Raw genomic sequence first — 16,840 nt, 5'->3', positions numbered from 1 at the left:
TGTGTGTTTTTCCCAAGTGAGCAGACATAAAAACATATGTTTTTACTTCCCCTTTTTGCTTACATAAAATAGTTTTTTCCACTTTGCTTCTTTTCCCATAACGATATGTGTGGTCTGTCCAGCAAGTATCCATCCATGTACTATGAAAAATAGAGACATGTACTGAAAAAGATACAAGAAACCATGATGCCTCAGTTCCCTTCAAAGTAGGCACCTTGGGACCGCACACAGTTCTCCCAGCATCTCTTCCACTGTTCAAAACTCTGCAGAATCCTTTCTTGAAAACACCATCAGCTGCCCTATCCTATTTTCCTGAATCTCATCGATGGCCTGAAATCTCTTCCCTTTCAAAGGTGATTTTAGTTTTGGGAAAAGCCAGAAGTTGCAGGGTGCCAGATATGGGCTATGGGGGAGCTAAGTTACTTGAGTGATTTGATGTTTTGCCAAAAAACCGCACAAGACATAGTGGAGCGGATGCGTTGTTGTGATGAAGTAGCCCATCACCAGTTGCCCATAGCTGCGGCCATTTTTGTCATATTGCACCTCTCAACTGAGGAAGACCATTGTTCAGCCTGGAGGGGCATACTTGTGATGGACAGCACCTCCCCAATGAAAAAAACACAGTTAACATGGTCTTGATCTTGCTGCACCTTCTTCAGGTGTGGAGAACCAGGTGACTTCCATTGGGACAACTGGGCCTTCATTTCCGGATCATAGCCAGAGAGCCACGATTCATCTCTGGTTACGACCTTCTTGAGGGAATCTGGTTCATTGGAAGCAGTTTGAATTAAGTCGTTAGCAACTGCAGCACGATGTTCCTGCTGCTCTGTTAGCAGAAGCCATGGAACTGGTTTTGCTACAATATATTCATGTCAAGAGCCTGCATCAAAATCTCGGACACAGTAGTTTTTGGAGTCCCCAGATCAGCTTCTAGTTCTCACTCTGTCAGTCACTGATCTTTGTTGATTGCAACCTGTAACATGTTCAACATTCTCAGGTGTTCTGTTTGTTGCAGGCCTTCCAGAACATGGATCGCTTTCAACAGATTCGTGGCCATTTTCGAAGTGTTTGTTTCACACTTTTATTTGTGCTGCATGCATTGCATCATCCCTGAAAGCCTCTGAATCCAAATAGTTTCCATGGAGGAATGTTCAAGCTTAGTGCAAAATTGGATGCAGATTTGTTACTGCACTCGCTCAGTCATTTTGAACATGATAGCCACACAGTACACATGTTCACTCAACAACATCTACCGCCCCCGCTGACTAGTACAGTGAAGTTGTCATTGTTCATGCGTGCGCGTTCCAGTCCCCTCTCCTTGGCTGCCTGGTTGCATCAATGTCGTGCAAACCATTGTAGTTATATTAACAGTGGTTGGATTTTTTCTGGACAGACATTGTACTCTGTAATTCATTCTCTATAAGTACATATACTTTTTAGCATTCTTTTTTACACATATGTAATAGTACCTTAGATAGATGTACTAGAATTTATCCAACTGCTCCCTTTTTTGTGAGCATTTAGTTTTTTTTTTTTTTTTTGTATATTTTATAGTAACAAATGCTACCATAGTGGATAAACTTGTGATTACATATTTTCATATTAATGGAGGGTAGTTTTGAGTAAATCCCTAGACAGGGCATTGCTGGATCAAAAGGCTTGCATGGTTTTGTTATATATTGCCAATTCCTTTGCAAAAAAAAAAAAAAATTATATCAATTTGCAATCCAACCAGCAATTTGTGAGAGTATGTATTCCTCCAAACCTTGCCAACATAACATGTACCATGCTTTTTAATTTTCACCAATTTGATAGGTATCTCAGTGCAGTTAAGTTTGCATTTCTCTAAATTATAAGTAGATGTTTTAAGTAAGAATCAGTAAGGTAAGACAGAGCCTGGGGGTTTCATTTAACTTTTTAATAAAATATATCAGTATTCTAGTTGACCACACATTTTTAACTCTACAGCAGATATTTCTACCTAACATTTAAATGGTTGCAAAGGATATAATCTCTATCTATTTTAAATACTGTTTAAACATTTAAATATTTTAAATAAAATTGCTACATGGCTCTTTTTAATATGGTCAATATAATCTAAATACCACACTTCATCTTTTCACAAGATTACCACGAACTAGCTCTTCTTTAACAATAACAAGTTTTATGAGTTTTCTACTCCTTCCTGGTCTCTAATAACCCTCTTGCCCTGTCCCTCCACCACAGTTGTCATCCTAATATAAGTGTGTGCTGAACGTCTTCCATTGACTACCCTACGATGTTACAGAAAGAATTAGATATTCCAATAGGAAGTCTCATCCAGTACCACACTTTACTCATAATTCCAGGAAAACAAATAAGCAGAAGGCACAAGCAAAATGTGATGAGGTCTGCTGGCATCAGCGTGGCTCTCTCAGGCCCTTCTTGCAACGTCATAAACGGCCTAGCCCAAATTCACACAGAAGATACCTGATGCTGTACGTACTTATGTTAGCTGTGCAGAAGAGAGCCCTTCCAATCTTTTCCCTCTTTATACTTAGGTATAGAGCCTATAAAACATTTTCCTGGAAGCCAGGTTCCATAACTCCGCAGATGTCAGGTTTGTTGACCATCGGCAATTCTAGGCAAGCAGGTACATCCTGCAAGAGGCATGTTGTAAATAAGGATTTTTCTTGCCAGAAAACAGCAGACAGTCTGCCATTAACAAGTTGACAAGGAGATTAGACAAGGTTATTTCATTATTTTCTGGGTCATTTCCCCTTTCCCCAGTCAAGGAAAAGAATAGATTTCAGACCTGTTGCTTAGTTATATTTCCCACCTTATCCTATTTCCTGTGCAAGGAAACAATATAAATAATTGGAATTCTCAAAAATTATTTTCTGTGACCATAGGTCTTTAAAGTTTAAACATTCGAGTAATCTTTACAATTAGTATGCATCCTCCTTGATCACAACAACATAAATATATTTAAAATTTGATAATTATTAATAAAGGTAGTTTTGTTACCCTGGCTGGTTTGGCTCAGTGGATTGAGCGTCGGCCTGCGAGCTAAGTGTCGCTGGTTCGATCTTCCAGTCAGGGCACATCAGAGAAGGAAAACTCTGACTCCAAAAAACCTCCGCTGCCTTGCGGCATACCTCTTCAGGGGAAAGGCTAAGGGAGTAAACCCCGACAGAAAATCCGGAGCCGGAGTCCCTAAGGCGGTTTGACGTTGTAGTCAACACCGGCAACTCCTGCGGCGCACCTGAAGCCAAGCTGTATTGACTCCGTCTTTCCCTTGGGCCCTTCAGCTGCGAAGAGAGGGGGGTCTGCTGCATGGGCAACAGCAGACCCTCCATATCACCCTGCCCAGGCTCTGTAGCTTCAGCTTCACTGGAGAGGACACTCCAGCGTCATTGCAAGATGTCGATTCAACACGGGAGGAGACGGATACCGTGTCACTCCCGAGTCGGACTGCACAACCATTCTCGGTGGTGCAGATAGACTCTTAAGAAGCTACACCATCGTCTCTCGAGACGGACGGCTGCCCACCGATATGTATATATATATATTCACTTTTTTCTTCAGTGACTTATAGTCAGCTCTATGGGTTAATGCCAGACTCAGGAAAATTTAACAGGAGATTTAGGAATAGGCAGGCAGGCAGGAAATAATTGACTGAAGAGCAGAAAGCGCACAGGCAAAGTCGGGATCCCAGAACGCATGCCATTATGGATGATAGCAGGGCTGATTTAAAGAGGTTATTCTGAGGGCGAGGCTGTGTTGGTACATCATTTTATCATTTTGCATTCCAGTTCTATGGAAACTCTGTTTAGATCATTATTTTTATTCCATTTCTAGGGAACTTCTATTCAGATCATTCTTTTCCTGTATTTCTTTAAGAAGTGCCAACTTCATTATGTCTTTGTATTTATGTGACCGCATGGGACTTCAAACAATGTATCAACTCCACAAAGGCAGCCAAACAGGAGTTTCATTGACTTCCCAAGGCTCACCCTGTGGTATAAGTCAGACCCTCTGACTCCTGCTTCGTGTTGACCAGATCCTGCAGGAACCAGTTCATTACTGGCTTGGGTAGGGTCGGCTCCTTTGGATCAAGAGAAGACTCATCCAGGAGTCTTGCCAAGGTCTGAGATGAGGAGATCCCCATATTTTCAAGCAGCAGGTGCTTCCATCACAGGAGAATTGGCCATTTTCTGGCCCTGCAAGAGAAGTTTTGATAATCCCATGCTGGGAGAAAGGGCTTGTCTGTCTCCCACAGCCTCTGTGGCCTCCATTGCAAACTCCAGGTGAGAGCAGACATCAGTCGCAGGTCCCAGCGAACATTTGGTGAGATCATTGGCCCTTGTCAGTCTTGCGGCGGAGAGCAGTCACCACGTGATCCACTCATAGCCTTCCTGCATCTGCATGGTTGGCAGCACTTGCCAAGGTGAAGCTGATGGAATATTCCGGGTTAGTGAAGCTGCGCCTTTACCTGGGCGCAGTTTGGCGCCAAAACAGTTCCTTTGTCTCCCGGATTTAGAGAGTTAAAGAGGGCTACTTCCTCATTATCCTCCTCTCTTCTAACATACACTTTCTGAGCTTCCCTGAAGAGTTTTTCAGTTGCTTTAATTGGCCCGTTCACTTACTTTTTGCAATTTCTTACAAATATTTGGCCAGTTTCTGTTACAATGGTGACTTTTAAGAGTCCCTGTCCCACAGCATTCTCTGGATTTAGACCAGAATACTTCCTCATTTTTTCCCTGAGCTTCTGCAGGGATTTTGGCCATGTCTGAACGAGCTACCGCCGCCGCCTGCTCGAACAGAAAGGAAAAAGGAGGGCCTGGGGCGGAACTAACGAGACCCAACGCACTGCAGTGGAAAAGTTTAAGGTGTGAACATTTGAATTCAGAGTGTATACGGCGGTCCAGTCGAACAACAACGGTACAGCAGGGACTCGTCGGCGCAAGAACACGTAAGGACGCTGTGAGGGGACGTGCAGAACTCAGGTCGTGTCTTTGCAACTTTGATTCCCTTTTCTCAGCCTACAGTTACTTCAAAGTTAAAAGTGTTTTATGTAGTATGTAAAGGTGCAGCTGAATAGGGTGGTCCTGGTTGCAGGTTATATCTTTGTTTGCTGGACTTCCATGCACTTTGATTTTCTGGAACTTATGGTTGTCTCTAGTTTTGAGGTAATTGTATTCCTTCTTAGTTGTGGAGGGAGACGCCGCATGTCTGTCTATGCCTCCGTCTTGGCCAGAAGTCCTCCTAGTGAATATTTTAATTGAATTATTATATTCTTCAATTCCTGAAGTTCTGTTTTTTAAGATATTTTCATTTTGTTCATGCATCATTTTCCTGATTTTCCTTAGTTGTCTGTTTTCTCTTGAAGTTCATTGAACTTATTTAAGATGGTCGTTTTTATTTTTGTCTCATAATTATTAGGTCTTCATTTCTTTAAGGTTGTTTCTGTGCTGGCTTAGGGGAGGGGCTCTCATGGGTGAAATAATTTTTTAACCATTCTAATGTAGCTGGTTTTGGCTTTGCACTTTCCTGGGATATTATGACTTTTTAACTGGTTTCTGGAGTTCTCTTAAAGCGTTTTTAGACAGTATACTGTTAAGTTCGTGTCTCTGTGGAAGAACAAAGTGTGGGGCTTCCTATTTTTCTAAAGGATTGGGCTGGCCTGGCAGAGGGTCCCTGGTTTATTCTTTGGGTGTTCTAGAGGGAACAGGCTATGAGGCAGAAGCCTGTCATTCTTCCAAAGTTGTGTAGTTTTTGTATTTTATGCTGTTTTAGTTTGTAACTAGCCCTATAGAAATAAGGTGATTAAAACAGGGGGAAGTGATAGCAGGGCCCAGGTGTTAGAGTTTAGCCTTAATTGATAGGCTTAAGTAATTGAAGCTGTGACTGGATAGACTTTCTTTATCACCAAACCTTTGCTTCTGGAATTTTGCCTAGAGGGTGGCGGCAGGCAGCAGGACCCCAAATTGCTTTTCGGTAGCATAACTACTATTGAATCAAGATTAAAGCATTTCCATCTCCCTAAAAATTATCCTGTGTCTTGTTGTATCATCCTTTCCTCTAGCCCCATAGCCCAAGGCAACCAGTGATCTACTTTCTGTCTCTATAATTTTGCATTTTCTAGAACTTCATGTAGACTTTTATGCTTTGCTTCTTTCACTTAGCGTAATGCTTTTTGAGATTCATTTGTGTTGTTTTGTGTATCAGTATTTTGATCTTTTTTATTGCTGTGGATGTCTGTGACGCGATATTCTAGCGTCCGCATCGTTTAGAGCTGCGACTCAGAACATGGCGCGTTCCTAGAAGCCGCTTTCGGCATCAGTGGGCGGCAGCGCGTGGACTTGCAAGCGTGGGGCGCGGGACCAACCGACGCCACTTCGTGTTGGACAGTGGAAGCTGGAGAGCCGGGCTATTCGGACTGAGCCAATTGGTTTCCATGGATCACAATAGTGCCAGCACTGTTGTTCTTCAAGTCTTAACTCAGGCCACCAGTCAGGATACTGCTGTGTTAAAGCCAGCTGAGGAGCAGTTGAAACAGTGGGAAACACAGCCAGGTTTTTATTCAGTGTTGCTGGTAAGTTGCTTAAAAATAGTTATTATTTTTAATAAAATGAGACACTATTCTATTGTTTAAAAACCTACTTGTGTTGGTGGTTTACTTAGTGAAACTGATCCAAATGTTTGGCTGCCATTGCACTGCCATTTACTAATTCGAGGCATGGCACTTGGAGGACATTTAAGAGATGTTTATTGTTGGGTGAGTATACCCAAGCAGGGTATTGGTAGTATCTGCTTAGAAGGTTACACTGCCAGTTTCTATTTTAGCCTGTAAATGCTGCCCTCAAGACTGTAAAGGAGGAAAGAGGAAGGACATCTCTAAAATCAGAGAAGGAAAACTCTGACCCCAAAAAACCTCCGCTGCCTTGCGGCATACCTCTTCAGGGGAAAGGCTAAGGGAGTAAACCCCAACAGAAAATCCGGAGCCGGAGTCCCTAAGGCGGTTTGACATTGTAGTCAACACCGGCAACTCCTGCGGCGCACCTGAAGCCAAGCTGTATTGACTTTGTCTTTCCCTTGGACCCTTCAGCTGCGAAGAGAGGGGGGGTCTGCTGCATGGGCAACAGCAGACCCTCCATATCACCCTGCCCAGGCTCTGTAGCTTCAGTTTCACTTGAGAGGACACTCCAGCGTCATCGCAAGATGTCGACTCAACATGGGAGGAGACAGATACCGGTTATAAGCTCATCCGATTGGCGAAGGAAACGAGCGCCAGGGGTCTCCTCTGACGGTGGGAGAGGTCATCGCACCTCACTGGACAGCTACCGTCTCGCCATGGCTCGCCTGCCCCACTGGGTGCGTGGGGATCAGAGAGGCGCCTCTCGAAAAGTGGGCCACAAAACACCCGCACCAGTTAATTCCAAGCAAACAACAAGAAAGAAGCCTCCGGCTCTTCGCCTCGCTAGCTGGAACATCAGGACCATGTGCCCCGGACTTACTGCAGACCTTCCGTGGATCAAGGGTGCCAGGAAAACCGCTGTCATCGATAGGGAACTGGCACGACTAAACATCGACATTGCGGCTCTACAGGAGACCCGGTTGGCCGACAACGGAACTATCAGAGAAACCAACTACACCTTCTACTGGCAAGGGAAGTCTCCGGACCAACCAAGACAGCACGGTGTTGGGTTCGCTGTGAAGAACACGCTTGTTAACTCCATAGAGCCACCCACAGGAGGCACAGAGAGATTACTTACCCTCCGATTGTCAACAACTTTCGGCCCAGTCAGCATTCTTAGCGCGTATGCCCCAACCCTCTGCGCCACCACCGAAGAGAAAGAACAGTTCTACCATGCACTGGACGAAGCGTTATCCAAGATTCCCAGAAGTAACGCTCTCTATCTCCTTGGAGACTTCAACGCAAGAGTAGGAGCCGACCACATGGCCTGGCCCACCTGCCTTGGAAACTTTGGGAGAGGAAAGATCAATGAGAATGGTCAGCGACTGCTTGAGCTTTTGTGTCACCACGGCCTGTGCGTGACAAACACATTCTTCAAGTGCAAAGAGATCCATCAGGTGTCATGGAGGCACCCCCGCTCCCGTCATTGGCACCAGCTTGACCTCGTCATCACCAGAAGAACGGATATTGGCAGCACCCTCCTCACCCGCAGCTACCACAGTGCAGACTGCGACACGGACCATGCCCTCGTGGTAAGCAAGGTGCGCATAATGCCGAAGAGGTTGCACCACTCCAAGATGAAGGGTCGCCCACGCATCAACACCAGTTGTGCCAGCAACCCAGTTAAGACCCAGCAATTCATCAACAAGATGGAAGATGCACTCGGCGAGGGAGTGGCGGCAGATGACATTATCGAATCCAATTGGCCACGTCTCCGCGACGCCATATACAACTCCGCCATTATTGCTTACGGGAAGAAAGAGCGGAAGAACGCTGACTGGTACGAGGCTCACTGGGAAGAAATGGAACCCGTGATCGAGGCTAAGAGGAAGGCCCTACTGGCTTACAAGGTCACGCCCACTCCCAGTACACTTCAAGCTCTACGGGCTGCCAGGAACAAAGTCCAGAAGACCGCCCGCCACTGTGCCAACACCTATTGGCTAAACCTGTGCAGAAGCATTCAGGAAGCCGCCGATATAGGCAACGCACGAGGAATGTATGAGGGTATCAAGAAGGCAACAGGCCCAATCCCCTCCAAGATCGCCCCCCTTAAGTCCAAGACAGGTGAGGTCATCACTGACCAGGAACAGCAAATGCGGCGGTGGACCGAGCACTACCTCGAGCTGTACGCAACGAAGAACACCGTAACAGACACTGCTCTTAACGCCATCCCAGACCTACCAGTCATGGAGGAGCTAGACACCCCACCTACTGCGGCAGAGCTCGGCAAAGCCATCGACCGCCTCGCTTGCGGGAAAGCACCAGGAAGTGACGGAATCCCTCCAGAAATCCTAAAGAGCGGGAAACCAGTCCTGCTACAGCCGCTCCACCATCTACTCTGTCGCTGCTGGAAGGAGGGTTACATCCCCCAGGATATGAGAGACGCCAACATTATCACCATGTACAAGAACAAAGGAGACCGCAGTGACTGCAACAACTACCGGGGCATCTCTCTCCTCAGCGTCGTCGGCAAAGTATTCGCCCGGGTCGCTCTTGCCCGCCTGCAGACCCTTGCTTCCCGCGTCTACCCAGAGTCCCAGTGTGGCTTCAGAGCTGGCCGATCAACAGTGGACATGATCTTCTCCCTACGCCAGCTGCAGGAGAAGTGTCACGAGCAGCATAAACCACTCTACCTCGCCTTTATTGACCTCACGAAGGCGTTTGATCTGGTCAGTCGAAGCGGACTCTTCAGCTTGCTACGGAAGATTGGCTGTCCACCACATCTGCTTGCTGTGGTCATGTCCTTTCACGACAACATGCACAGCACGGTGTCCTACAACGGCGCAACCTCTGAGGCCTTCCCAGTCAGCAGCGGAGTAAAGCAGGGCTGCGTCCTCGCGCCTACGCTGTTCGGAATCTTCTTCTCCATGCTCCTCCAATACGCCTTTAAGGACTGCAGCGAGGGTGTCTTCATTCACACCAGATCCGATGGCAAGCTCTACAACCTGGCCCGTCTACGAGCCAAGACCAAAGTCAAAGAGGTGCTCATCCGTGAGATGCTCTTCGCCGACGACGCAGCTTTGACATCACACTCCGAAGAGGGACTCCAGCAGCTAGTCACTTGCCTTTCCCACGCATGCAAGGAGTTCGGACTAGCCATCAGCCTGACGAAGACGAATGTTATGGCTCAAGGCACGGGGACTCCCCCATGCATCACCATCGACGGATACACCCTGGAGGTTGTCAACGACTTCACTTACCTCGGGTCCACCATCTCGAGCTCTCTGTCAGTCGACTTGGAGGTCAACCGGAGAATCGCCAGGGCAGCCACAGTTATGGCCAGACTGAACCGGCGAGCGTGGAACAATTCCAGCCTCACTGAGAAAACCAGACTGCGCATCTACCAAGCCTGCGTACTCAGCACTCTCCTCTATGGCAGCGAGACGTGGACCACCTACGCAAGGCACGAAAGGAAACTCAACAGCTTCCACATGAGGTGCCTGCGACGCGTCCTGCATGTCGCCTGGCAGGATAAGGTCCCCAACACCGAGGTGCTGAAGCGAGCCAATATGTGCAGTTTGCATGCAGTTCTTAGCGAGAGACGCCTCAGGTGGCTCGGCCATGTCAAAAGAATGGATGCAGGCCGTATCCCCAAAGACCTCCTCTACGGCGAGCTAGCAGAAGGCAAGAGGATGACAGGGCGCCCAAAACTGCGGTTCAAAGACATCTGCAAAAAGGACATGACACAATGCTCCATCAATCTCAACACATGGGAAGTTCAAGCAGACGACCGCCTAGCCTGGAGGCTCGCGGTCAGGCAAGGTACGTCACGCGCGGAGGCTGCGCGCAACGAGGAGGCGGTCCAGAAAAGATCGAGGCGGAAGCAGCGTCAGCAGCAGCAACAACAGCCATCTGCCTTCACCTGTACCAAGTGCGGCAGGGATTGTCACTCCCGAATCGGACTGCACAGCCATTCTCGGCAGTGCAGATAGACTCTCAGGAAGCTACGCCATCGTCTCTCGAGACGGACGGCTGCCGACGACGACGACGACGACGAGTGAAGCTGATGGAATATGCCGGGGTAGTGCTGTGGAACATCTCTATGCTTCTCTTTTTGCTTTTGGGAAGATGCAGAAGCCTGGCGTTCCTGAGATGTTTTATTTTCTTTGATTTCATTTTAAATATATCACACAATTTTTGAGTTTTAGGAAACAGATTTTACATATTATTAACAGATTATATATTATGCAAAATATATAATATATGGTAGTATTATCTATGTGTATTATTTAATTATTTGTGCAGTATTTTACCTTACCATTTTAGAAGGTTTCTGAATCTTCTCTGCAGTTACAAAACAGAATACATTTTAAAAGAAATGCCCAGGCTTCTGTTGTCTTGGAGAAAAGTGCCATTAACAAAGGCACCAGACTAAAGAATGTTGTTCATTCGATGGAAGGACCCACTATATTTGGATGCTCACATAAATCCAAAATTTCTCTGATACCTCGAAGATGGGAATAACGAGTAAGTGGCTCAAAGCTGTAAATGGCCATCGTCTGCTAGCAAAATGGTCCAGGAATTCAACACGTGTCTCTTTAGGTTGTCTTTTTCTACGCAATTTTCCCCACAAATAATCAAAACATTTCTGAAATCCCAACACCTGGCAGTATAAATGCTGTCTCGCAGTGCTACCACCTGACCTGAGATTCTTGCCTTTTAAAATGGGTTAGTGATGCTAAAATTCCATTCGAACCACTGTGTTGCCAATGGATCCAGAGATGCTAAGTGCTTTTTCCCTGACGTGCTCATACAAATGTTCGTTACTACTATTCAGTGTCTATGTGGCTTGACTTGACTGAGGATGTATGTAAATGGGGACCTTATGGCTGACGTGTAATGTGCTAGACAGGTGACCCTGGTAAAATGGGACTGCTAAATAAAGACACTTGCGTAATAAGTTTAATTTCAAGAGATTGCATCTATGTTGTACCTCAGTTGTTTTAAAATTGCTATTTATAAATGTCTACATATTATTTGTAGCTTTCATTATTATCTTATAAAACTTTTGGAGCTACTACTCTTCGTTCCATTCTTCTCTCAAGCACACTTCCAAAATTTAATGTCTCTTAAAATCTTTAGTTTTTAAGTAATAAATATTTATAAGAGAGGAAAACATTTTGTTTGTGTTCTCAAAATTTCAGAACTGTGAAATTGCTTTCCATTGGAGTGAGTCATTTGCAACTTCTAATGAAGTTTTTAAACTCATCCTTTAGTTATATCTCAATAAAAGTCACTGTGTAATTATTTTTTAAATTGTGTGTGTGGTAGGGGGAGATGTGGACAAGCTTAGAGCAGATCAAAGGAGATTCTATCCCCATGAAGAATTGTTGTATCACATATAAAGTTATTTCTAGTTTCAGTGGATACAAAAAACAGAGTATGTTTTCACTTCAAGCGCTGAAACTCATTTTCCCCATTTGCCTTTAAACTTCCAAAAGTAATGATGTCATAGAAGGAAATGAGATACTGATACATGGTACAACTTGGATGAACCTTGAAAACATTATGCTGAGTGAAAGAAGCCAGGCACAAAGGTCACACATTGTGCGATTCCACTTAAATGAAGTATGAAGAATAGTAAGTCCATAGAGACAGAAAGCCGGTTGGTGGTTGCTAGGGCCTTCGCAAGAGGACAATGGAAAATGGCTGCCTGATGGGTGTTGTGTCGCCTTTGGGGGTGATGAAAATATCTAGTTAGAGCGGATAGTTTTATAGCACTTCGACTACTAAATGCCACTGAATCATATGCTTTAAAGTGATAACTTTTATGTGATGTGAATTTCCCTTCAATAAAAAATAACGCTGTTAAAAATAATAAGGGTGTCATAAAGTACCACATAGAGAAAGTACGTGTTCCATAAATGGTATTCAGGAACCTGGTACTGTGCATTTGCTCGCAAAGCCATCTTTATTATGTGACTCCAATCCCGCGTGACAGGGAGCTCTTCGAGCAGTTGCCCTCTTTGGGGCGTATGGGCACTCGCGGGGTCTGAGATATTTTCTCCTTCCAGTGCGTTGTCAGTTTTATCTCTGTGGTACCGTTCCCGTGCATCTCCTCTGTCCTGTCTCACTACTGACGCTCCTGGCTGAGCTGTTCTAACGATGCCTTGCCTGAGCATCCTGTCATGAGCCAGCCCTCCCCGTCCACCTTTCTTCCTGGCATCATCAGGTCTTCCAAGTTTACAGCCTTGTTCAGATCCAGGCATTCCTTGGGCTGTAGATTTTTATCGGCATTCCACCAAGAGCAGAGAAGTCCTTACTCCCCAGACTGTATGCAGGGTCATTCCCCCAAGGTTCAGTCTGCTTTTATCCACCGGTCCTGGACCTTCTCTCTCTTCTCCAAGGCTGTCTAATGTCACCACCTAATATGCCGTCAGTTCAAAGCGGCCTATTCGTCCACCTGGGGGCTTTCCCTATAGCCCTTGCCTTTCTGCGCCCTCCTCACACCACCTTGACTTGCTGGGCTTCTATCTTGAAATTCCATGACTCTTCTCTCTGAAGCCTTCTGCCAGCAGGGCACCACAACTCTGTCCACTGAATGTTCAGGGTATTTGTAGTACCGCTTGCTGTGCCTTTCAAAGTCTTCCTTCCATCATAATTACGCCTATGCATATGCAGAGGTTTAGCAATGTGCCCAGAACCAACCCCCCCGGTGTATGGTGGAGCTAGGATTTAAATCTTGACTTTGCCTCTGAACAAATATCCAATTGTTTTCCATTGATTTTCAGGCTACCCCATCTTTTCCCTCCCCCTCCTCCATGTCCACTTGGCATATTGCCGTTACGTATAATAGGTTCTGAATAAACATCTCTAGACTGTGCAGCACTTATGCCTCTTTACTAAGGAGCTATGTTTTTAAAGGGAGTGTCCAGTTAACTGTTGTTTAAGAGAGAAAGCACAAGAAGTTGTAACAAGACTTCTGTGTTCCAAAATTTTAGTGTGTGGCCTTTATATTCCCACTAAATGTCAATAATGGTTTGTAATCACTGTGGCCAAGTGTTCTTTCTCAGTTCTCATCATTTCTTTGGACATTTTTCCTGGTCTTTTTCTCAAATCCATAGTATTTATATCTATGCCACTAATTCTGCACCAAATTATATACTATTTTGTCTTATTTCTGAAATTATTTCTCCAATGTTATGCATTTCCATAATGATAGCAGTTCTGTCTGTTTTGATGAATAAAAAAAAAATGAAAGAATGAAAATCTCTTCTTGGTAGTCACAAACAGGTTTTTAAGAGGACGCTATTTGAATCACTTGGAATTATTTTTCTTTGTTTTTGTGCTGCCCATCTAGTTATTTGATAAGTATGCATTCTAAGTCTCCAACCATCTGTAGATCTTTCAGTTATTATCACTGTAACCAGATGGTACCCATCAATTCAAAACTGTTTAGGTTGAAACACAACTGTATTGCTATATTTTCAAAAATTGTCTTGGAGAGAAAATAATAATGTTTTAGGCCATAATTTAAACAGAACATTTGAGTGTGTGCGTGTGTGTGTGTGTGTGTGTGTGTGTCCTTAGCATTTTCTAGAAGCAAGTAGCTTAAGTGGACTTGACCATTGACAGATTTGGAAAGAAAAGCAGACTAGATGCTTTAGAAGGATTTTTTTTTTTCAGATGCACCATCCTTTTGACTCTTTCCTGTCATTAGATTCTGCTTGTGTTTGCCTGAAAATACGCTCTATGATTTTAAAGAAATGCCAACTTATGTAAAAGATCTTTTATCACTCACTTTAATAGGAGCTTAAAAGAAGGGTAGGGAGAGAGAGAGTAGTTCTTTCAAAATTAGATTTTTTAAATCCAGCTCTATTTAAAGAATTTTAATATCTTTGCCAAGTGGATCACCTGTTAGGGAGAAAAGTAAACATTCTGATGACAGTTATTTATTTCGAGAGCAAGAAAGGTATTTGCCTTCCCATTGGGACGGAGAACATTGCAATGAACAGTGGGAATGGCGTTTACTGTTGACCTCTCCCTTTTTCTCCCTCTCTCTCCTCTGCAGGTTACCTATCTGGGTAAAGTCCCCACCACAGGCATGCAGTTCTTTTCGGGCTGCACAGAAAAGCCAGTCATTGAGCTCTGGAAGAGGCATACCCTAGCCCGAGAAGACATCTTTCCCACCAACGCCCTTCTGGAAATCCGACCATTCCAAGTGTGTCTCCATCACCTTGACCACAAAGGGGAGGCCACGGTCCACATGGATACCTTCCAGGTGGCCCGCATCGCCTACTGCACCGCCGACCACAACGTGAGCCCCAACATCTTCGCCTGGGTCTACAGGGAGATCAATGACGACCTGTCCTACCAGATGGACTGCCACGCCGTCGAGTGCGAGAGCAAGCTGGAGGCCAAGAAGCTGGCCCACGCCATGATGGAGGCCTTCAGGAAGACTTTCAACAGTATGAAGAGCGACGGCCGGATCCACAGGAACAGCTCATCCGAGGAGGTTTCCCAGGAAGTGGAATCCGACGACGGCTGAAGGAACTCAGGGCGCTTCAGCAAAGGCAGCACCGGTCCGGGAGTTCCAGACCATAGATGAATAAGCAATGATTCGCATTTCGGATGAAAGACAGCCAAACGATTGGCCGACCAAGCTTTTTAAATTCAGAAGAGCAATTCTAAACCTAAAGAAATGTATTATTAAAGTAATTACATTACATTGAAATCTGCTACTGCTGTGACCACGAGGAGGGTGGGCACGTGGAAGGGGGTGGAGTGCTGGACTCTCTCTCTTTTTTTCCCCTCTCATTCCCAGTGCCTCCCGGTAGGAGGGCTCCATGCCGATTTTCACCATTCCCAGCCAGCTACGCTGAGGCTGTTATTTGGTGGACCATTCCAGTTTGCCTTATGAAACCCAACAGGAATGTTAGATGCGCTTATCGGATCCCTAGTCATGGGCGGGGGAGTGGGAGGGTGCGTGCCCTGGTGTTGGTTCGGAAGTGGCAGGGCTGAAGGAAAAGGTCGGGTGGGTTCAATCCCCAGACTCCTCCCCCACGGCATGCTTCAGAGTCTCTCCTCAGTAAGCCAATCAGCACAGCCTTCATTGAGCTTTACAACTAACAGCCTGAGTGTTGGCAGTTAATTCACAGTTAAAGATAATGCTTTTATTTACATAAATATATCGAGTAGTATCCTCTTATTGTATTCACTCCATCTATTTTCTTAGAATCCTTGCAATGACTAATAGCCCTTCCCTCCTCCTGCCCCGTCCACCATCTTTCCCCTTCCAACCCATGCCAACATCCCCGCAGGGGTGATTCTCAACATACACTGTAGGATACTAAAAGGGAAGAAAATAATCGAGCAGATGAAATCAACCATCAAACCAGCTAAGAGTTTATAACAACCACCACCACTCTAGTGACCTTGGAAAAAGGGAATGAGTTATCAAAAAGTGAACAAACTCTGTGGAGGCTGTCCTTTTTCCAGCCAGGACTTCTGGTAACTTATTTAGTTGATGGTCCTGTCGGATGAATCCTTCATGGCAAGCTTCAAATCTGATTTGGTATCTCGAGGAAGCCTGCCACTGTCACTCAACATTGCCCTCCAGTCAGTTCTATCAGCTTGGCTTGTCTAGAGAATCTATGTCTATCTTGATCTAAAGGGAAATCTGACCCTGCTGTCTTGAAATTGGTAACATCTCAGGGTCAGGATTGTCAGTGTGTTCACTGTTTCTAAGGAGAAGTTCTCACTGTGCCTGAGATTTCTCCGTTTCATGGATCTTTTTCAATGTCATAAATGCCAAGGGTCGACATGGAATGAAATTGAAAGTATTTTGTTAAAATACATGCATTTAAGGCCCAGAGCAAATGGCTAGTTTCCCAGGTAATGCTGCTCATTTATGAAAGTCTTGTTAATCCTGGTATTGTTCGGGGCACTGGGGCACCTTACAGAAGCCTTAAGTGAGAACTGGTCGCATCTGGAGAGCAGCGGTGTTGGTTTGTGTATGCGTGTGTCCCTGTATTCGTCTGTGTTGTGTCCATGTGCCCCCGTGTGTGGGTCTGGGTTTAGGGCATGTAGAATTAGCATGGAGTCATATTGAGGGGAACCCGCCTCTTGGAGATATGCTTGCTGCTTTCCAACACATGTAAACTATTCTTTAGCATAAATGCATTCATTCTTTAATAAAAATATGTTTGCATTAATAAAGTT

The 16,840-nt window shown here is 45.3% G+C and overlaps 1 protein-coding gene across 1 annotated transcript in view; it reads left to right on the top strand.

Moving 5' to 3' along the window:
- The window catches only part of PID1 (phosphotyrosine interaction domain containing 1), a 206,139-nt gene extending 190,663 nt beyond the window's left edge, over positions 1–15,476 (top strand). Inside the window, exon 3 of the mRNA XM_090269241.1 lies at positions 14,691–15,476. Coding sequence (XP_090125367.1) covers positions 14,691–15,167 — 477 coding nt within the window. The 3' untranslated portion in view covers positions 15,168–15,476. The remainder of the gene's footprint in view (positions 1–14,690) is intronic.
- Positions 15,477–16,840: the final 1,364 nt, after the last annotated feature.

Source organism: Furipterus horrens, unplaced genomic scaffold (assembly GCF_987537825.1).
Source record: "Furipterus horrens unplaced genomic scaffold, mFurHor1.1.pri manual_scaffold_1, whole genome shotgun sequence".
Taxonomy (NCBI): Eukaryota; Metazoa; Chordata; class Mammalia; order Chiroptera; family Furipteridae; genus Furipterus; species Furipterus horrens.
The sequence above is the reverse complement of the archived record's forward strand: the minus strand, read 5'-3'. Positions and strand labels throughout refer to the sequence as shown.